The sequence below is a fragment of the Oryctolagus cuniculus genome, chromosome 21 (assembly GCF_964237555.1).
Source record: "Oryctolagus cuniculus chromosome 21, mOryCun1.1, whole genome shotgun sequence".
In the NCBI taxonomy this organism is placed as follows: domain Eukaryota; kingdom Metazoa; phylum Chordata; class Mammalia; order Lagomorpha; family Leporidae; genus Oryctolagus; species Oryctolagus cuniculus.
The window spans coordinates 8317348-8339524 of record NC_091452.1 but is presented as its reverse complement, the minus strand read 5'-3'; the positions used below and the strand labels follow the sequence as shown (position 1 = coordinate 8339524).

Sequence of the window (22177 nt, the reverse complement as noted above, 5' to 3'; positions counted from 1 at the left end):
GCCGTGGCTCACTAGGCTAATCCTCCGCCTAGCGGCGCCGGCACACCAGGTTCTAGTCCCGGTCGGGGCGCAGGATTCTGTCCCGGTTGCCCCTCTTCCAGGCCAGCTCTCTGCTGTGGCCAGGGAGTGCAGTGGAGGATGGCCCAGGTGCTTGGGCCCTGCACCCCATGGGAGACCAGGAAAAGCACCTGGCTCCTGGCTCCTGCCATCGGATCAGCGCGGTGCGCCGGCCGCAGCGCGCCGGCCGCGGCGGCCATTGGAGGGTGAACCAACGGCAAAGGAAGACCTTTCTCTCTGTCTCTCTCTCTCACTGTCCACTCTGCCTGTCAAAAAAATAAATAAAATAAAAAAATAAAATAAATCTCTTTTTGAAATAGTATGTCACAGAAAATTGCACACAAAAAATTTTTAAATAAATAAATGAAAAATTGGGGCCTGCATGTGGTATACTGGGTTAAGCTGCCACCTTAAACACCAGCATCCCATATGAGCACCAGTTCATATCCCGGCTGCTCCACTTCTGATCCAACTCCCTGCTAATGCACCTGGGAGAGCAGCGGAGGTGGTCCAAATGCTAGGGCCCCTGTACCCACACAGGAGACCTGAAAGAAGCTCCTGGCTCCTGGCTTCGGCCCAGCTCAGCCCTGGCCATCACAGTTATTTGGGGAATGAACCAGTGGGTGGAAGATCTGTCTTCCCCCCACCGCCCCCAGCCTGTGTCTCTCTGTAACTCTGCCTTTCAAATAAACAAAAACAACAACGATTGAATGGAATCCTAGGTGTCCACTGGAGTTACCTAGAATAAAGGTGAGCGTGTTTCCCTCCCAGGTTTGTGGACCTCCTGCATTCCCTCTGGGGCCACAGGTTACCCTGTCCTGAGATCATGGCTCTCACTCCCCATCTGCCGTGGGAGCTCTGAGAACAGGGGCTGCTCCTGTCTCATAGGAAGAAGCCCCCGGCCGTGCCCGAGCGGCACCTGTGGAGGCCACACCTGTGCACCCTAGCACCAGGCAGGCCGAGCCGGGGCAGGAGGAGGCGAGCAGGAGACTGAGTGCAGGGGACCCCATGACCCTGAGGGAGGAGGAGAGCTTGAAATGAATTGCAGGCTGGACCGACTCCGCCTCCGCCTCCGCCTTAGGGAGTCAGGAGAGGCGACCAAAAGGCCTTTGAGAAAGCCTGTGGCCTACAGAGACCTCGAGGAGGGGAGTGAGGAGAAGCGCCTCCCTCTGGGGGGCAGAAGGAGGCCCCTGCGCAGGGAGCCCGCTGTGAGCCTGTCGCCTGAAGTGGACGCGGCTGGTGTGACCACCTTAGGGCCCCTGCGGTGGGGAGAGTGGCCGGGCTCCGCAGGGGATCCCATGCAGTCACAGGGGTCCTTATAGGAGGAAGTTAGAAGGCGGAGCGAGGAGGGACATGGCGCAGTCGGTCTGCTCCGTGTGTGGTCACTTGTTACCCCCAGCAAAGCAGGAACAGAGGGCCACGTGCAGGACAAGGGGTGAGCAGGACTGATTTCTAGCGGTCAGTGGGGGGCGGGTCCCTTGGGGCACCCCTTCTTCACCTCCAGGCTCCCAGGATGGCCGGCTTTCTGCAGGGGTAAGTACTCTCCTCCCGCCAGGCAGCAGGGCTGGGGGCCAGGCCCTGCCCCCCACCCCGTGTGTGCGTTGGCGGGGGTGACGGCCGGAGCAGGAAGTGGCCGCCTCCTCCCACCCCTTCCCTGGGGCTCCCACGACCCCTCCCGCAGCGGGACCTTTGTCCAGCGCGGGACAGCGGGAGGGCCCGGGCACAGGGGCGCTCCGCAGGAGGTCAAGGACCGCGCAGGAGACCCAGTCGGAGCCCAGGCCGAGACGCGGGCGGGGAGGAGCCGGGAGGAAGGGGCGGGCGAGTGGGCGGGCGGCGCCGTCTCGCAGTCGCTTCGGTGGCCGCGGGCGGGCGGGCGCAGGGTAAGTGCTCCGGGCCCGGGGTCGGCGCGCCCCCTCTCCCAGCCCCCAGCCCCACCCTCCCAGGGCTGCGTGGTCCCGGCAGGACCCCCGGCCCCTGTTGCCCTGGTTGTAGGGCGGCCCAGCGCTGCCCAGGGGAGGGCGCCCCTCGGCCCCGGACCTGCCCCGGGAAGCTGAGTGGTGCTCTGGGCCAGGTGCCCTCGGCTCCTCCTGGCACGCCGCGGCAGCAGCAGGTGAGGTAGGGCCCTGGCCGTCTCCCTCTCACAGGTGAAGAAACCAGCACCCAGAGTGGCCAGGCCACTTGGCTTGGGTCGCACAGCCGCAGGAGGCAGAGCCAACTCCAACACCAGGTCCGTGGGAACCCCGGCATCCTCCAGGGAGACCGCAGGGGCTCAGGGGGCGGGAGGTAGGGCTGGGGCCCCAGCGGCTCTCCCCTGGAGAGGGACCCTGAGGAACTGGAGGGTGGGTTGGAGGCACAGGGGCAGCGATTCCTCCCTGGAGCCCCTCAGCCTGGCCCTGGCACCTCTACGGGGTGCAGGGCTCCTGCACGCGGGGCGTGAGACCGCCTGCACGGCCCCCCGGCTTCTCTGTCTGTCCCGTGGGGCTCAGCGTGGTGCCTGCCTTGCCCGGCAGAGTGTGAAGGCTTAGCCCAGCCGCGCCCCCTCGAGAGCCCCTCCCGGCCCTGCACGGGCTGCAGCCCCTGAAGCCCAGCTTGGCCCAGGCCCTCCGAGGTGTGCAGGACTTCTGGACAGTCAGCCTCTAGAAGCTGCTTGAACAATTCCAGGCTGGGGGGTAGCAACTTCTCCCCCCACCCCACCCCCCACCCCGACTCCCCCGGTGAGAGCTGCTCCTGCCGGGCTTTGGCAACCTTTGAGGTGAGGCTTGCACAACCCCAGAACTGGCCTGCAGCCTCGAAGCCCTCTGTGGCCATGGGCTTCGCCAGGAGGGGGAAGTCCAGACCGCTCTGGCCCCCGCACCTGCTGCTTCCTGGTCACACAGGCCCGAAACCCCGGGAGCCATCAGCTTCACGCCTCCTCAGCCTCTGTCATAGCCCATGGACCGGAAGTCCTGCCCTAAGCATATCCCAGACCTGGCCACCGCTCCGCGTCTCCCCTGAAACCCCAAGCCCAGGCCCCGTCCTCTCCTGGCGCCCCCGGCCGTCTTCACGTCCTCGGCGTTGCCTCAGGTGTCCACGGCCCTCTTGCTCCTCAGCCTGCTGCTTCTGCGAAGTTCTCGGCGCTCTCAGGGCCCGGGCCCGTGCTCTCCCCTTTCCCGGGAAGGCTTAGCCCCGGAGTCTGCTTGTGCCCTGGGCACTAGGAGGTCATCCTGACCACCCGCCCGGCCCAGGCCCACTACTCTGTTTGCCTTTCGCCCCGGGGGATATGGTCTTGTCCACATGTTTCCTTGGTGGAGCCGTCTGCCCACCAGCACCCTGGCCTTTGTCCTCAGCCCTGCATTTCCCTGGGATCGAGTGAGCAGCACGGGCACTGCCAGCCTTGCATGCACGTGTGCCCTCGTCGCTTCCCCGTGGCCTTGCACCTCCGCATGGACCTGGGCACAATCATCGCTTTCGGCCACTGCCCTGCGCAGCTTTTCTCCAGCTTAGCCGCCAGCGTGGTTGTCCATACCGCGCAGGTTTGAGCTGCTGTCTTTGCATCTGGTTTCCTGAGTGAGGTGTTGAGGTCAAGGGCGTGGTCGTAGTGCAGGCCTTGCCACTCCCATGCTCCCACAGAGCAGCTGGCCACAGCCCTGTGCACATGGGGTTTTATCTTTTGGGGCTTTTTTTTTTCCCCCAGGATAGGTTAATGGGAAAGGCGGCTGCTTGAATTGGTGAGGTTGGCTGCTTCTCTCCGTGTGCTGGGTCTATTTCCTGTCTGGGGGAGGAAGGAAGTCTCCAAGCCACCTTAATTCTCCCTTTCGCCTCCACTTGCGGTGATGGTTCCACTCGAGCCCTCCTTGTGAGAGCAGGGTGTGGGCCCCAGGGGGCCGCTGGCGAGCACAGAGCTAAATTCTGCTGGCTTCCGAAGCTGCTCTGTCAGCCAACCAGCAAGAAACTCTTTGAAAGTCCCGTGCACCCTTGGCTCCAGACCAGGGCGCAGAGGATGAACGCTTTTTTTAAGTCTTTGTGACTTTTTTTCAGAATTGTAATATTTTAGATTTTCTTGCTTATCAAAGTAACACAGGGCTTGCAGGGTCAGCCGCTGAGCTCTTGGGGCTGGAAGAGGCCCGGAAGCCGCCTCAATATTGTTCGCTCGTAGAACTCATGCTGCTGCGGGGACTCCTGCAGCGCTGTGGCAAGGCGTGCCCTGTGTCACTCCCCTGTGATCGCCGCAACAGACGACCTTGGTGGCTTAAAACAGCGAGGCGCTTGTTAATTGAAGTCCGAGGTCCGTCTCCGTGGGCCACCCTCCAGGTGTGGTCCTGGCTGGATTGCTGGGGTGGGGGGGTGGCTCTCGGGGACAACCTGTGGGCCGCCTGCGCCAGCCTGCAGAGACTACACGCTCCTCGTTTTATCTTGCAAACCATCAATCAACGCAGATCTTGGGTCACCCTGTGGCTCCAGCCTCTGCTTCCATGATTCCTGATTCTCCCGCCCCCTCCTGATTGCCCGGGGCCCACCTGCTCAGTCACAGGTGCAGTGTTCCTTCCTCCACACAGGGAATGACCACGCAGGTTGCAGAGACTAGCATGGGGCGTGCAGGGAGGGAGTGTGTTACTCCACCCTGAAGGGAGAGAAGCGGGGGCTCACATTCCTGGGAGGAGAAACCTGGGGGCAGCAGACGGGTGTGAAGCGTGGAGCGCTCCGGGAGGGCGGGCACGGGGACACCAGGCGGATCTAAGCTTCTTACCACTCGCACGTGTCGCCTGTGTTCAAGAGAATTTTTAGAAGTCATGCAGTCACGGTGAAGTTCAAAGTTTCCATAGCAAAAAGAGAAGGAAGATACCCAGCCCACCCCCACCCCCACATCTCTCCTCGGCCCACCCCCAACCCCACATCTCTCCCCTTTCGGGCCCAAGAACCGCTGCGCAGGGCTGGGCCGTGTCCTTGCAGACTGGGGGTTTGTGTCCCGCAGGAGGGGTCGCGCTGTACACTCTGTGCTGTTGCTGACTGCTGTGCCCACCGAAGGCCGGACAGCAGGCCCCCCAGAGGCGTGTACAAAGCTCTGAGCGGGCCCCGTGCCTGCCCTGTGCTGTGTGCTGCTTCTCAGGGCAACCCGGACACCTTACTCTGTGTGTGTGTGTGTGTCTCCTAATTGGCATGAAATTCCCATGATGTAAGGTGGACAAACCATTTATGGTTTCGTACTTAGAAACAGACTTGACACTGGGCAGGGCTGGGCCTGGCAGAAGCGAAGAGCCGGGAACTCCGGTCTGGTTTCCCTGGTGGATGGCTGGGGTCCGAGTGCTGCGCCCTCGCCTGCTGCCTCCCAGGGTCTGCATAAGCAGGAAGCTGGAGTCAGGAGCTCACCCAGGACTCCAACCCAGGATCTTAAGTGCTAGGACAAACTCCTGCCCCCAAATCAACCACTTTGTTAATTTTTTGAAGCTTTATTTCATTTACTTGACAGAGAGAGTGACAGGGAGAGCCAGGTCTGTCCACTGGCTCTCTCTCCAAGCGCCTGCGGTGGCTGGGATTGGCTGATGCAACGCGGGCGGCAGGAACAGTCTCTTGAATCCTCACTGCTGCCTCCCGGGGCCTGCATAAGCGGGGAGTTGGCGTCGGGAGCCGGGTGCAGTGCTCGGCACTCCACTGTGGGTGCAGGCATCTTAACCAGTGTGTCGCCGAACCGCAGGGCTGAACGCCTGCCCTCCAGAGAGAGCATTGTTACCAACCCCGTGCCCACTGAGCAGCCCCTCCCCGCCTCCTCCCTTCTCTCTGACCCTGGCAGCTGCCCACCTCCTTTCTGTCTCGGGTTGGCCGATTCTAGACATTGCATGTCAGAATCCCGTGATAGCCAACGTCTTCTGTGCGGTTGATGTCCGTCGGTGCCCACGCCACGGCGTGCATGAGTCTGCATTCCTTTCCTGACTCAGCTCCTTTGTCTAGGTCAGCTTTGTGCACCCCCTCCTCGCTTGGGCTGCTTGTCTGGCTGGCTGGGACACTCGGAGCGGTGGGAGATTCTGTTGGCCTGCTGGGACACTCGGGGCAGTAGGGGGTTCCGTTGGCCTGCTAGGACACTAGGGGTGGGGGTGGGGTCCTGTTTGCCTGCTGGGACACCTGGGGTGGGGGTGGGGTTCCGTTGGCCTGCTGGGACACTAGGGGTGGGGGTGGGGTTCCGTTGGCCTGCTGGGACACTAGGGGTGGGGGTGGGGTTCCGTTGGCCTGCTGGGACACTAGGGGTGGGGGTGGGGTTCCGTTGGCCTGCTGGGACACTAGGGGTGGGGGTGGGGTTCCGTTGGCCTGCTGGGACACTAGGGGTGGGGGTGGGGTTCCGTTGGCCTGCTGGGACACTAGGGGTGGGGGTGGGGTTCCTTTGGCCTGCTGGGACACCTGGGATGGGGGTGGGGTTCCGTTGGCCTGCTGGGACACTCGGGGCTGTGGGGGTTCTGTTTGCCTGTCTGCAGTTCCTTTGGGTCCACACCCAGGGTGTCCTTCTGCACACATGTGGAGCTGGGTGCAGCCTTCAGACACTCATGCAACTCGGGTACCTCACGGCTGCAAAGCAGGGACGGCAGAGCCCGCCCAGGGCGTGGGGCGGCAGGAGGACAGAGCTGGACAGATGTTTCCTTGTTTTCCAGATCCAGAGACAGCGAGAACATGGCCGCCTGGGATGAAAAGGTAAAAGCCTGTGCTAGGGTGGCGTCCAGGGACCACCCAGGTCATCTTGCTCGGTGTCTCGCGCAGGACAGTGAGAATGTTTCTGCCACGCTGAAGTGTTTAAGATTTATTTATTTATGTATTTACTTATTTATTTATTTGAAAGGCAAAGTGATGGAGGTTTTCCATCTGCTGGTTCACTATGCAAATGCTGCAACGGCTGGGGCTGGGCCGAGCCGAAGCCAGGAGCCTGGAACCCCAGCCACGTCTCCCACGTGGGTGGCAGGGATCCAAGCACTTGGGCCATTTTTCCTGCTTTCCCAGGCATGTTAGCAGGGAGTTGAATCAGAAGCGGAGCAGCTGGGACTTGAACTTGTTCTCATATGGGATGCTAGCATCGTAGGCGGCAGCCTAGCCAGCTGTGCCACAACCCTGGCTCCTATTTTTATTTATTTGAAATACAGATCTTCGGGGCCAACACTGTGGCATAGTGGGTAAAGCCGCCGCCTGCAGTGCCAGCATTCAGTATGGGCGCTGGTTTGAGTCCTGGCTGCTCCACTTCCTATCCAGCTCTCTGCTATGGCCTAGGAAAGCAGTAGAAGATGGCCCAAGTGCTTGGGCCCCTGCACCTGAGTGGGAGACCTGGAAGAAGCTCCTGGCTCCTAGCTTCGGATTGGCCCAGCTCCAGCTGGTGCAGTCATCTGGGGAGTAAACTGACCAATGGAAAATCACGCTCTCTCTTTCTCTCTCTCTAATTCTACCTTTCAGATAAATGAATCTTAAAAAAAAAAAAAAGGATCTTCCATCTCTTGGTTCATTCCCTAAGTGCACACAACAACCAAGGCTGGACCAAGCCAGCAACTCCATCTGGGTCTCCTACATGGGTGGCAGGGACCCAAGAACTTGGGCCATCTGCTGCCTCCCAGGTTGCATTAGAAGGGGTGCTGGGTCAGAAGTGGAGCGACTAGGACTGGGTCCCAGGCTCTCCGATACGGGCTGCTGGTGTCCTAAGCTGCAGCTTAGCTCACTGAGCCGTAACGCCCAGGCCGTGTTGAAAGTCACAAAGGTGAACAGCTTCAGAAGGGGTCGCCGAACCTGCAGGCAGCTGATGCTGCGTGAGGCTCCTCCCCTCCCAGCTCTGCATTTTGATGACCACCCGAGCCTCAGTTCTTACCTGGAACAGGAGGACCAGAAGGTTGTCCAGGGAAGATCGGTGACACAGTGGTCTCAACCCCAGGCGGATGCTGGCCCCTTCAGGCTCCTCCTTGTCGCCGCTGTTACAAGTCAAGTGTCTTGGGGCTTGGCTGCTGTGCCGAGCAGGTGTAGCTGCACCGGGGCCACTTACGTCACATGTCTGAGTGTCTGGGACTTGAACCTTGAACATGTGAGTGCTTCCTGCTCACGTGCCCAAAGACTGCAGGCGAGGGCTCAAGTACTGGGGTCCCTGCCTCCCACGTGGGAGACCCGGATGGAGTTCCAGGCTCCTGACTTTGGCCTGGTGCAGCCAGGGTCATTGCCAGCATTTGGGAAAGGAACCAGCGGGTGGAAGATCTGTCTCTCTCTCTGTATCACTCTGCCTTTCACATCTTCAAACCGCAGAGAGGAAAAGCCACTTGCCCAAGATCAGGGGCTGGCAAGTGACAGAAACGGGGATTGTGCCTTGGCCTGGCTCAGAGCGGATGCTCTGCCCCTTGGGCCACGCAGCTGTCCCAACAGCACTGACCCTGTCCCTGATCTCTAGGCGCAGATGTGGGGAGTGTACTGGCTGTGGAGGAAGTTCGGGGTTCCCTCGGAGCTGCTAGCGTGGTCTGTGGGCTGTGTGGGGCGGGGCTAGCAGTTCAGGGGAGGGGGCGGAGTCCTAGGAGGCAGGGGGAGGGTCACTAGGACTCTGGGATGATAATGATGGTGACTCCAGCAGCTGTCAGAACTGAAGTCGGCATCAAAGAGACACTGATGGAAGCCATTCATGCTTGGCCTTTATTTGCCTGTTCAGTGGGGTGAACCACAAATGCACATGGTGGACGTGGAAGGCCACTGCCCCTCCCCATCCCATGCGCGTCAGGGGTGTCAGCCCTCGTAGCTGCCCTGGACAAAATCGGGCAGTGTGGACCAAGGCGAGAAAAGTGCTGGCGTTGAAGCCTGGCCCCAGCCCCAGCGGGAGGGAGAGGCCCCCTGGTGGAAATGAGCCCAACCCCGCACCCTGATTCTTCCCACGTTGGACGCCCTGGCTTGTAGATGCACGCAAGGCCCGTGGCAGGATGGACTTGGCAGAGGGGGCCGCCGTTGGGCACCGCCGGGGCTCCGAGGTGTGCAGGCGAGGCCTCCGAGCTGGCGATGAAGCTGTAGATGTGAGGAACGGTCGGAGCCCAGTGGGTCGTCAGCCCGCCAGACGGCTTGTAAAGGCACAGGTGTAACGCGTGCGGCTGGGGAGAGAACGCCGGGGCTGCGTGCAGCCTGGGAGGACATCTGGGAACCCTGGGTCTTTATCAAGGTGCTGTTTCAGCTCCGGTTTTTGCCGTAGGAGCACAGGAAGAAGCAGGTGTGGGGTTGAGTTCTGGTTGCTGGCGCGAGTGGCAGCAGGTGAGGCGGACTGGGGGTGTCCACGTGCGTCTGATGGGTCCCAGTGAAGCTGGGAGGTGCAGGGACAGTCCCAGGGTTGGGGCCTTGTCAGAGGCCTGTGCCAGGCCCCAGGAACAGCAGGCAAAGCACAGAGCCAACCTCAGGGAAGTCCCAAGGCAGGCGCCTGTTGGTCACCACCCGCAGGCTGACCTGGGTGGCACTGCCAGGGCCTGGGCAGAGGGGCCAGGGCCAGCTGAGGCCAGTATACCTCTCCCGGTTCACAGACTTTGTGGGACTTTGGACCTTCGAGAGCCCGCCGTGGTCTGAGATTTTGCCGTGGGGTTGCTTTGAGAGCCTGTTCGCTGTCCAGTTCCAGTCATCTGAGTAGAGGAGAAGCTGGGAGTTGGGGGTGGTGCTTAGCTCGGTGCACACCTGATCCACGGGCGCCCTGCTGGCCATGGACATCTGCCCTGCTCGGAGTCCCTGCCTGGCCCTCCGTGCCTCTCTGAGCATGTGCAGTAGGCCCCCTCTGCAGCGTGGCTCTCTCCCTCACACTGCATCTCCCCCAACCCCGGGGTCTGCACCTTGGCAGCCTTGGCAGGTGCACCTACACCTGGCCTCGCCGCCCCTCCTGCTCCAGGTGCAGCTCTCCTGTGTCTCCGGTGCCACCTCTCCTGAGCTGAGCACCCAGACCGACTGGCTCTGAATCTGAGCTCTTCAAAGCGTCCAGGCGACTGCAGTGTGCAGCGGGGCCATGAGCTGCTGGCTCCCTGGGCTGAGCGAGGTCTCCCTCTGCAGAGCGGGGCAGGGGAGAGGGGCGTCTGAACGCCGATCCGCGGTCATGTCCGCAGCTCATGCCCGCGTCGCTGAGACATGGGCTGGCGCAACTGAGTTGCACTGGTGGCAGCGCCTCCGTTGTAGCTGGGGAACCTTTTTTTTTTTTTCTATGCTTTCGTAAGACATAGCCCAGCTCTGCCCCTGGCTCAGCTGGCTGATGTCGCAGACTGTGGAGCTGTGCTCACCAGTTGTCAAGGGCCTGTGCCCCCTCACCCATGTCTTTCAAACTCAGCCCCTTGGTGTGTCTGGAAATCTGCTTAGTGGGCAGCCGTCAGCCTTTGCCATAGCAGAAACAAGGACTGCTGGGGTGTTCCGCGCACAGCCACTCCAGTGTCGGTTATGCAGCGTACGTGTCGGTGAGCCCGAGGAGCAGGATGTCAAACGCTGGGTTTCTTACCATGGAGCGCTGCGGCCCGCCAAGCGTGCGCCTCGCCAGCCGTGAGCCAGTGCAGAGCTTGGAGGTGGGGGGTGAGGGGGTGCCACAAGGCCTGACAGCCAGCCTGGGGCTCCTGGCTCTGCTTCTCACTGTCTGCGTGACCTGGGGCGAGTCGCTGGGCCTCTCTGTGCCCAGTTCCTGTCCCGTGCAGCTTGGAGAACAGCAAGTGAGGCGGGGACAGAGACAATGCCCGCTCTGCCCCGTGCTCGGCAGGTGCACTGGCCCGTCAGGAAAAGGGGGTAAAGTCGGGGAGCACTGGTGTGGGGGCCCTAGGCTCCTTTCAGGCTCCTCAGCCCCTGCCACCCAAGCTGGCCAGCCCAGTTGTTTATGTGCAGCTCAAACTTCCTCCCCGCTCTAGAGAAGGAAAAGTGGCTACGCTTATTTAGAGACTTCCCTGATTTTAAAAATAGCCATTCCTCAGAACGAGAAAGCCCCGGGGAGAGGAGAGGTGCTGGGGAGTGGCCACTGCTGGGCGTCGGCTGCCTGCCCGTGCTGTCCCCGCAGCCCACCCCGGGCGCCGGCCCACGCTCCAGGTGCGTGCTGTGGCCACAGCATGAGCTCAGCCCCGCCCAGCCTGTGGCCCTGCAGGGACGTGTGCCGTGGGGAGGCCTGGCCGGATGGCTGGAGGGGACTGAAGGAGGGAGGACAAGGCCATGGACGACAGATTGAAGTGAGAGCGCGTTCCAGGCAGAGGAAGTTGCCCTGCGAAGGCCCTGAAGTTGAAGGAGCCTTACCAGGGTCAGAAGGCCGAATGGTGGCTGTGAGGCCAGAGAGCAGGGGAAGATGGTGACGCTGGGTAGATGGCAGGGCTGGACCTCTGCCAGGTGCTCGGACATGCGTGCGCATGTCTCTGTGTGTGTGTGTGTGTGTGTATTATAGAAGATTCATCTTATTTACTTGAAAATCAGATATTCCACGTGCTGATTTACTTCCCCAAGGCGCTGGACCAGACCCAAAGCCAGGAGCCTGGAGCTCCATCTGAGTCTCCCACATGAGTGGCAGGGGCCCAAGCTCTGCTGCTTTCCCAGGCGCATTAGCAGGGAGCCGGATTGGAAGTGGAGCCATGGGGACTCGAACTCGTGTGTGATGCCGTTGTTGCAGGCTGTGGTTTGACCTGCACCGCAACACCAGCCCCTCGGTTTTTATTTTTAAGAGCGAAGGAGACTTGAAAATAAGAGAGTACGCCGGGCGTCCCCACGTCCACCCCAGGGTTGCTGCCTCTCCCGAAAGACTCCTGGGACCCCGCCTGCAGGGGTAGCCATGGCCAAGACTTTGGCAAAGGGCAAGTGCGCACAGGTGAAGTTGGCAGAGAGCAGGTGCAGGCTGCCCGTGTCCCCTCCGTGCGCTCACACAGGACACACGGATGTCCTCCAGCGTCAGCTGTGACCAGACCTGTGAAGTCCACCCCAGGTGGCACCCAGGGTCTTCACGGGGGTCGGGGGGGAGGGGGATCCTGTCACATCCGGGCCTGCTGCCTGGCACTGAAGACCCAGACTCCCTGGAAGGCAGGTACTCTGCGTGAATCACAGCTGTACCCACAGCGCGGTCCCAGTGAGCAGATCCTGGCAGGGAACCGTGGGACCCCGAGCACCGTTCTCTGTGCGGGGCAGGGCGTGGTCTCTGGCTGCTCATAGAGAATGCAGACTCACAGGGGCGAGGTGGAAGGAGCTGGGACATCCTGCAAGTCAGAGGTGGCTTGGCCAGGGTGGGGACAGAGGGTGGGGGAAGCGGACTGCTCGACTGTGGAGAGGCAGAGATGGGAGGGGAGGCAGGCCAGGACTGGGGACAGCCCCCCTGCCCCTGCCCAGGTGTGTCGAGCACCCCTGCCTGGGGAGACCCGGGAGCCAGTCCATGGTTGCACATGGGGAGGCCTCTGCCTCACCGTCAGCTAAGAGAGAGACTGCGTCCCGGCACCTCCACCCCCTCTTACGCCCACGTTCTTGGCTTTTCTGCTGGGTGAGCATCTTGGAACGGATGAGCCTGGTAGACTTGAGTTCCCGGCGGCTCTGTCACCTACTTGGGGGTTTTGTTTTGTTTAATTAAAATTTACTGGGTGGTGGGTGGAGGCGATTTTCCATCCACTGGAAGATCCTAAACGCCCACATCAGCAGGAGCTGGGCCAGGCTCAAGCCAGGACCCCAGAACTCGGTCTGTTTGTCCTGTGTGGGTGGCCGGGCCCCCGGCACTCAGGCCATCATCTGTTTCCCAGGCGCATTAGTGGGAAGTTGGGTCAGAAGCCCAGAGTTACCAGGACTCGAGCCGGGCATTGTGATACAGGCTGTGGGTGTCCCAGGTGGCAGCCTAACCTGTTGTGCACAACACCTGCCCCCATCTTGCTTTTCTTTCTTTTTTAAAGATTTCTTTGTTTATTTGAAAGGCAGAATTACAGAAAGAGAGAGCTTCCGTCTGCTGGTTCACTGCGCAAATGGCCATAACACCCAGGGCCAGGCCAGTTGGAAGCCAAGAGCCTGGAATTTTATCTGGGTCTCCCACGTGGGTGACATGAGACCCAAGAACTTGGGCCATCTTCCGCTGCTTTTCCAGGCACACCAGCAAGGAGCTGGATCAGAAGTGGAGCAGCCGGGATTCGAACCGGCGCCCATATGGGATGCTGGTGTTGTCACAGGTGGTTTGACACACTGAGGCGCAACACTGGCCCGTGTTTTGTTTTTCTTATCCTGGGACTCCAATGATGTACATATTGGTTCCTTCCCTCTCCTCTCCTCCTAAATATTTTATTCCCTACTCCATTTTCTGCAGGCTCACTCCTACCATGGCCGTTTCTCATGGTGCTGCCTAATGGATAACGGTGGCAAGCTTCTCTCCCCAAAGAACTCTTTGCTTAGGGTTGTTGGTTTTGCCGGTTTTCCTGCAGCCAGAGGTCAAAGTCGGTTTGTACAGGTGCTGTCCGTACAGGTGCTGTCCGTGCAGGTGCCGCCTGGTGAACAGCAGTGCTGGGAGTTCACTGTGCTGTGTGAGGGTGCTTTGAGGCTGTGCTTACAGGGGCTGCCGCAGCAGCAGCGTTGCGGTGGGCACGGTGCACATCCAGGATCTCCTGTCGGCTAGGGGTCTCCTGTCAGCTCCATGTTTTAGTAGAAACTGCTGTAGGGCTGACTGTTCCTATGCCTGGCACCTCACAAAAACTCAGCTACTCGTTCAAAAGATGAGAGAAGCGGGTGGGAATTGTGACCCGTATCACAGTGCCTCGCTCCAGGGCCGGCTACTCTGCTTCTGATCCAGCTTCCTGCTGATGCATCCTGAGAAACAGCAGGTGGTGGCACAGGTGCTTGGGCCCCTGCCACCCGTGTGGGAGACCCAGATGGAGTTCCGAGCTCCTGGCTTCAGCCTGGCCCAGCCCTGGCTGTTGTAGCCATTTGGGGAGTGAACCCATAGACGGAGAATCTCTTATTTCCCTCTGTGTAGGTGTCTCTCTCGTCCTCCCTCGCTGTCACACTGCCTTCCAAGTACAAATAAACTTCCATATTTTTTTTCTAAATGAAAAGGCCAGCGTTGTGGCTCGGCAGGTTAAGCTGCGGTTGCAAACACTGGTTTGAGTTCTTGCTACTCAGCTTCTGATCCAGCTCCCTGGGAAGGCAGTGGAAGATGCCCCTAGTGCTTAGGCCTCTGCCACCCACATGGGAGACCAGGAATGAAGTTCCTGGTTCCTGGCTTCAACCTGGCCCAGCCCCATCCCTTGCAGATATTTGGGAAGTGAACCAAGTGGATAGATCTCTCTCTCTTTCCTCTCTCCCTGCCTCTCTCTCTCCCTCTCCCACCCTCTGTCTTTCCCACCCTCTCTCTCTTTTCCCTACTCCCTCTCCCTCTCGAGTAGATGAAATAAATCTTAAAAATGAAATTGCCCTTCACTGCCCACCTATGGTCTGCCTGTTACTGTGGGCTCCAGGAAGTCCAGGAGTGCCCTACTCCTGTCACCTGTTCCTGACAGTGACGCGGCGTGACTTGGCCAAGTGGTCTTTCCTCCCCAGGCCTCAGTTTCCCTCCTGCAGAGTGGACGTAAGGGCCTGCCCTGCCCCACCCTGCACACGTCTCGGGGTTGCTGTGAGTTTGGAGCCAGGGCAGGGGCCGGCGGTGTGCTGCAGACCTCGACCGGGTCACCTTGTGTGCTCTGGAGAAGCAAGGCCAGGACGGACCCGGGGCCTGTGGCGGCCGCATGGCCGCTGTGTCGTCTCCTGGGACTCCCGCAGGCAGCTGGCGCACAGCAGCAGGGCTGACGCTGGGTTCTGGCGGCCACAAGTCTGGCGTGCAGGGCTGGGCTGGCTCCTCCGGGAGGCTCCCTGCCGCTCTCCCAGGTCCGGCTGCTGCCAGCCACCCTAGCTGCTCCCACTCTGCTCTGTCTCCTTCTCGGGACCTTGGCCTTGACCTTGACCTTCCTCCTCCTGGCTGCAGGGTGATTTCACCTCACGATCTGTGGCTCGTTTTCCCTGCATAGTCCCAGTTAGTCACAGGGTGGGCTTCCAGGTGGATGTGGCTGGGGGGGCGGGGGACGGGGCACAGTTCAGCCCACAGTACCGTGGTGGCAGGCCATCTCTGGTCACCAGCTGCCTGGCTCTCTCTCAGCTGTGTGTTCTTTAGAACGGCCTCCAGGGCACACAGCCCTGGGGGGTGGGAGTTGGAGAAGACCCTGGTTCTTGCATTTTGCAACAGAGAGCGACTTGGGACAAGTTGCTCCCCTCAAAGACCCCTTGGTGGTGGCCTGGACTTGGGAGGTGTGAGTAGGTGGCGACTGTTGGGTCCCGGGGTCGGAGTTTGGGGTTAAATTAGGTCCGCCAGAGTCGCTCTGGAAGGGAACAGGAAGTGGAGTCTCCCGGACTTCTTCGGAGCTTCCTTCTCTGCAGTCGTTGGCATCCGTGCACAGAGCAGGCGCCTTCAGAGCCCACGTCAGGCCCGAGAGGACGCGGGCCTCTCCCGCCCGGGGCTGTTCCTGCGCCAGCCCCTCTCTGCCAGGAAGCCGTCGTTCTGGTGGGAATCCTGCCACGCGTGAAAGAGGAGGCAGCGAGTGTTTCCCTGCAGGGGCAGCCCCTGCGAGTTTTGTGTTATCTATTTATTTATTCAGTGTTTACCGAGCCTCCCTAAAATAGGCGGGGACGCTGGTGCTGGCCAGCTGTGGCCTGCCTGTGGACAGATGGGGGCCTCCCCTAGCTGGGGAGGGGGCGAAAGAGAGGCCTGCCCCACCGGGGGACGTAACAGCCAAGCGTGAGACCCGGAAGACGAGCAGGAGGCAGGCAAGGCTCTGCGGGGTCCTGGGACAGAGTGACGCGCGCTCTAGTGCTGGCGGGGCAGGAGCTGGGGGGAGACGGAGGTGAGCAGCGGGGTGGGGGTGGGGGGATGTGGGTTGGGGTCCCGGAGTTTCCCGGCGCAGGGCAGCCAGAGGCTGGGGAGGCTGCGGGACAGGAAGTTCGCTGCCATTAGGGGGTCACAGCAGCCAGCCTGGGGGGGCTGCCCCAGGCTGGGCACCAGCAGGATGCTCGCAAGGCCCACTGAGTCAGTCTTTCCACGAGGGCCGGGGCCGGGGAGTGGCCGAGGCCACAAGGCCTGTGTGATCAGCTACGTGTCTGCCCGTTTCTGGAACTTTCCTGCATGTGGCGTGACAGCCTCTTGACTTAAAACCAGAATTGTTTTCTGCTCTGCTGGGTGCCATAAATATTTTCATCCCTAATTACTGAAAGCTGCTTTGTGAGCGGCCCCCGTGGTTTCGGAGGCTGGCCCTGCTGTGGGATGCACGCACTACAAATACATATATATATATATTTTTTTTTTTGCCCCGAGGCTCCCACGGTGCTGAGCGAGAGCTTGGGTGGCTCCTGTCTGCGGGCCAGGGGTTTTCAGGGGGAAATCGTGGCCCCGTGTGGGAGGTGGGGAACCAGTATCCCCAGCCGACAGGTGCACGGGGGGCTTCTGTCGCCACACGGGTCTCATGGCGCTCTGGGGACACACATCCTGCCCTCACTTGGGAGGAGAGCGGAGGGAAGTGACCTCACAGTGACTTCTGGTCCGCAACCGTGACAAGGGCCTTGAAGGAAGACTGAATAAGGAGGGAGCAAGCAGAGGGCGGAGACGACAGTGGCCCTATGGACGCCACCTCCCGTATTGGAGGTCCTGGGTTCGAGTCCCACCTCCACTCCTGATTCCAGCTTCCTGATCACGCACACCCCAAGAGGCAGCAGGTGATGACCTAAGTCCTTGAGTTCCTGCCACCCCCTATGGGAGACTTGGATGGAGTTCTAGGCTCCTGGCTTCAGCCTGGCCCAGCCCTGGCTGTTGTGGGCATTTAGGGAGTGAATCAGCAGATGGAAGATTCATATCTCTCTCTCTCTCTCTCTCCCTCCCTCCCTCCCTCCTTCCCTTTCTCTCTGAAAAAAAGTTATATGAGAGACAGTCACAGAGCTGGGAGGGGTCTGAATGAGATTCTAGGGTCCAGGAGGCCCCTGTGTGCATGGGACGTCTCGGCTGAGGCTTTGAGCGTGAGTAAGAGTGAGCCACGCTCCAAGTGGGGAGAAGAGTGTTCCAGGCTGGGGCTGAGCATCAGAGGGTAGCAGGCAAGGCTGGGGTGTGGCGAGCAGGTGGGGGAGGGAGAAGCCAGGCCCCGCAGGCTGTGTACGCTACGGGAAGGGGCTGAGACGTATCCACAGACAAAAAGGCATGGCGAGGGCAAAGCAGGAGGCCATCACGTGGTCTCTGTGAGGGTCCAGGAAGCCCTCGGGAGACACTGTGAACACCCAGGTTGGAGCAGACTCCTCGGGAGAGGATAGGGCTGGTGGCGGAGGTGGAAATAAACTGTGGAGGTGAGAAGGGGGATGGAGACAGGACCTGGGCTCCTGGCAGAAGAAAGAACCGGAAGGCAGCAGGCTGCAGGTGCCCCCAGGAGACACAGTCCCCTTGGATCTCTGAGTGTTGGGGGAGATCTCCAATCTGGGGCTCCTGAGGGACCCATGCCACAGAGGGCGCTGGGCAGAGGAAGCAGCCTGGAGCCGGGACAGCCGGGTTCCTGGACCCAGCGCTCGGGAACGCCACTCCACTCCTCCCGGCATCCCCCACGACCTTGCCCAGGGCCCTTAGCTGGAAGACGCAGGGGTTCGAGGAGGCTCATGCAGGAGCTGGGCTGCTTGGAGCAGACATTTGAGGAGGACGGTGGCCTGGGAGCCGCGGGGCTTGCGCCCTCCTCCCAAGCTCACTGCAGGCCCCGGCTCTGCAGGCTGCTGACGGAGGGGCGTCCGCCTAGCTCGTGGTGGTGGAGCCTGCGTCCTTTCTGAGTTTCTGAAATCTGTTTTACAAAAGTCTGAGCATGTGCCCGCGGCGCGCGGATGGAGACTTTTTAATTCTACTTGGAGAAATGTAAAAATATAAAAGAACCAAGATACCATCAAATGCTGGAAGGTATCGCCATCGAAGTGGCGACTGTGAGCATTTTGTCGTATTTTCCCCAGGCCTTTCCATCACTGAAAAACCTGTTTCTCAGCCGGAGATCAAGCACTTGAGCGAACACAACCGCCTCCCCCCGGGTCCCTCCCCCCACCTCCCCACGGGAATCAGTGTCTCCTCCTGGTGCGCTCTTTTCTTGTCTGTGTTTTTCCTGCTCCGTGCTCACTGGTCTGCAGGTCCTTGGGTCGACAGGTGTGTATTTTTCCATCCGATTTGGAAAGTTTTTTGGCCGTTATTCCCTCCCGTGTTTTCTCCCTGTAATCTCTGTCTTCGCCTTTGCTGTTTCTGGCGCACGTGTTGGGCGGCTCGCTGTCCCCAAGGCTCTGCTCAGTTTGCCTTGCAGCCTTTTTCCCTCCCTGTCTCCTGAGTGTTTCTGTTCCTTTAAATCCACACACCTTTTTTTTTTTTTTTTTTTTTTTTCTCCCTGCCGTATCTTATCAGCTCTTAGCCTGTCTAGGAGTTTTTGGTCATGCCTACTTTCTGGTTCAAGCGTACCCATGTCATATCATTTTTCTCTTTTGTAAAGGTTGTTTATTTATTTGAAAGGCAGAATCACACACACACACTCACAGAGGAAGATCTTCTACCTGCTGGTTCACTCCCCCAAATAACCACAATGGCCAGAGCTGGGCTGATCCGAGGCCAGGAGCTGCCTCTGGGTCTCCCCCGTGGGTGCAGGGGCCCAAGGGCTTGAGCCATCTTCTGCTGCTTTCCCAGGCCTTAGCAGAGAGCTGGATCAGAAGTGGAGCAGTCGGGACTCGAACTGGCAGCAGCTTTACCCACTATGCCACAGCGCCGACCCCTTGAATGTTTTTATATAGTTTCCATTTCTCTGTTGAGAGTCTTTGTTTCCTTATTAAGTTCATTTTCCTTGAAATCCTCGCATGCATTTGTAATACCGACTTTTCAGTCACTGCTGGTCTGCCGAATGTCTCCATTCTGGATCTTCTGTCAGCTGGTTTTTCTTACTGCTGGTAGACCATATTTTTTCTACTTTGTTAATTTTTTTTAAAGATTCATTTATTTATTTTGTTTTGAAAGGCAGAGGAAGAGACAGAGATCTTCCACCCACTGGGTCACTGCCCAAAAATGGCCACAATGACTAGGACTGGGCCAAAGCCAGGAGCCAGGAACTCCATCTGGGTCTCCCACGTGGGTGGCAGTGACCCAAGCACTTGGGCCATCTTCCGATGCTTTAGCTGAGCAGCTGGGGCTTGGACCAATACTCACGTGGGATGCCAGCCTTGCAAGCACAATGCTTAACCCACAGTGCCATAATGCCAGCCCCAGTCTAGTCATTGTTATTGTATGCTAGATGCTACTCATTCTGTTGTTTAGTGTATTTTGTTGTCTTCCCTAACAGAGTACTGAGTTTTGTTCTAAACAGTTAATGTACTTGCAGATCAGCTTGATGTTTTTAAGGTTTGTTGGGATGAGTCTAAGGTAGCCTTTACTGGAGGGCTAGGTTAGATCTCTCGTAAGGGGAGGCTGTCCTGGAATTTGTACTGAGTTCAACAAGAATTGAAGAAGAGGCCGGCGCCACGGCTCAATAGGCTAATCCTCCGCCTGCGGCGCTGGCACCCTGGGTTCTAGTCCCGGTCGGGGCACCGGATTCTGTCCCGGTTGCCCCTCTTCCAGGCCAGCTCTCTGCTGTGGCCAGGGAGTGCAGTGGAGGATGGCCCAAGTGCTTGGGCCCTGCACCCCATGGGAGACCAGGAGAAGCACCTGGCTCCTGGCTTCAGATCAATGTGGTGCGCCGGCTGCAGTGCACTGGCGGCAGCGGCCATTGGAGGGTGAACCAACGGCAAAGGAAGACCTTTCTCTCTCTGTCTCTCTCTCTCACTGTCCACTCTGCCTGTCAAAAAAAAAAAAAAAAAAAAAAAAAAAAAAAAAAAAAAGAATTGAAGAAGATGCTCTACTCTGGCTATTGGAAGGGCACACATTCATCCAATTTTCCGTCATTTCTAGTATTTTTCAGCCCACAGTCTCCAAGAGTTCTTTTTTCTGAAAGTTAGATTTGCCTCTGCCTCGGCAAGTCTTGCTCTGCACATGTACAGCCTAGGACTCAACCAAAGTCCATTTAAACAAAAAAGGTGTATTGATTTGAAAGGCAGAGTTAGGGGAATAGAGATAGAAATGGGGGGGGGGGGTCCTTCCATCTGCTGGTTCACTCGCCAAATGGCCACAACGGCCAGGGTAGGGGCAGGCCGAAGCCAGGAGCCTGGAGCTCCATCCAGGTCTCCCATGTGAGTGGCAAGAGCTCAAGCACTTGGGCCATCTTCTGCTTTCCCGGGTGCATTAGCAGGGAGCTGGCCAGAAGTGAAGCAGCCAGGACTTGAACCAGTGCTCTCACAGGACGCTGGGTCACAGGTGGCAGCTTTAACCCACTGTGCCACAACGCTGACCCCCACCCCGGGCCCATTTTTTTGGGCTCCTTCTCTTAGCTTTTTCCAGCACACTGCTGTGCAGATATCTGAGGGAGGGGGCCTCGTAGCCCCTGCACCACGAACCTTCCCTCCACAGTCCAGAAAGCCAGGGTGATGGTGATGGTCCCTCTCTCAGGGACCACAGCTTTGTGTATTTTATTCAGTTTTTAAAAAATGGATGGCAGGAGGAACAGTCCGGTACCAGTTACTCTGTCTTGGCCAGCCACAGAAATATCATTCTTTTTTGTGTTTACACTCGTGTTTTCATACGCTCCAAAAATAACACATAGAAATATTTTCCGTGGCTTTTAGAATTCTGTTTGAATGGTGTTGCGTTGCTCCTGTTCTTCCATTATCTCCCTTTTACGCTCAGCGTATTTTTCAAGATAAATCCACACTGCTACGTTCACTCACCAGACATTTGAGTGGCTCTGAGCGCCTGTGACGTGCGGGGCACTGCCCTACACACCGGTGTCCAATTGTAGCAGGTCTGCTCGTGGGCTGAGAGCCGACTGGGAGGTCGCGAGCAGACCGTGTCCGGGAGCAGGAAGCAGCAGGTGGAGGGCGAGCGAGGCGGGGCGTTGGCAGCAGGTCGTTAAGGAGGGAGAGGGTTTGAGCAGGCTCTGTCCTCTGTGAGGCTGCGCCCCAAGTCGATATCTCCAGAAGAGAATTCCAGGGAGAGGGGCTGAGTGTGCAGAAAGACCATTTGAAGCTTTTAAGCAAGGACATGATGTGATCTCATTTATTTTTTAAAGATTTATTTGAAAGGCAGAGTTGCGGAGAAAGAGATCTTCCATCCACTGGTTCATTCCCCAAATGGCCACAATGGCCCGGGGCTGAGCCAGCTAAAACGAGGAGCCTAGAACTCTGTCCGGGTCTCCCACGTGGGTGCAGGGGCCCAGGCACTCGGGCCATCTTCTTCTGCTTTCCCGAGCGCATTAGCAGGGAGCAGGATCGCCAGGACTCGAACCAGCACTCCAGTGTGGGATGTTGGTGTTGCAGGCAGCAGCGGCTTAACGCGCCAGCCCCTCACTTAGGTTTTAGGAAGCTTGTTGTGGTTCGTGTATAGAGGACGGCTGCTGGGACTGGCAGGAGGCAGCTGCAGTAACCCGGGTCGGGGATGGCCAGACACTGGACCAGGGACTTGCAGCGGACATGGGAGAAGCTGTCTTTTCTGGAACGTGGGTTCAAGGCAAAGCCAGCAGAATTTAGTGACAGGGAGAGTCTGAAGGAGAGAAAGATCAAGACTGACACCCAAGTTTTTGACCCACGGAAGAGGAAAAATGAAGTGCTACCAGCTGAGGTGGGGCAGCTTCAGGGGACGCAGGACTGATGTGGCTTTGGCTGTGCTGGCCATGTGACAGCTGGGGAATACCTGAGGGTGCCGATGCGCGCAGGGTTCGGGCGAGGGGTGGGGGTGGAGGTAGTATTGGAGCATCTTCGACATAGAAATGGTTTTGAAAGCTGTGTGCTGAGGTCCTGGAGGGGGAGAGGTGCTCAGGGCACCAAGCCTTGGGAATTCCGAAACCTAACTGTGTGGCCTTCTTCCTAAGGGAGCCAGCAGAGGACACGGCCAAGACGCGACCATGGAGGTAGGCGGGGATCCAGGCAGGGAGCGTGGCGGCCCCGGGCTGAGGAAGCGGTCTTGGAAGAAAGGGAAGGGATGCCCCGTGCTGCTCCGAGCTCTGAGCCGGGGCTGGCGGGTGGCACGGGTGAGGGAGGGGCAGAGCTGTCGCTGTCTAGCGTCCATCACGGCAGTAGACAAGGTCCGGGCCACTCCGGGCCG

The 22177-nt window shown here is 59.1% G+C and overlaps 1 protein-coding gene across 8 annotated transcripts in view; it reads left to right on the top strand.

Moving 5' to 3' along the window:
• The first annotated feature begins 1735 nt into the window (after positions 1-1735).
• Positions 1736-22177, top strand: part of HVCN1 (hydrogen voltage gated channel 1) — a 32526-nt gene continuing 12084 nt past the window's right edge. Inside the window, exons 1-4 of one of the 8 annotated variants that reach the window (XM_008272227.4) lie at positions 1738-1937; positions 2202-2284; positions 6675-6714; positions 21945-21983. In XM_008272227.4, the coding sequence (XP_008270449.1) occupies positions 6694-6714; positions 21945-21983 (60 nt within the window). In that variant the 5' untranslated portion in view covers positions 1738-1937; positions 2202-2284; positions 6675-6693. Of the gene's footprint in view, positions 1938-2201; positions 2285-6674; positions 6715-9251; positions 9274-15367; positions 15846-21944; positions 21984-22177 lie in introns of those variants that run through there. The other 7 variants (XM_017349524.3, XM_008272226.4, XM_008272231.4 and 4 more) reach the window with 7 other exon arrangements.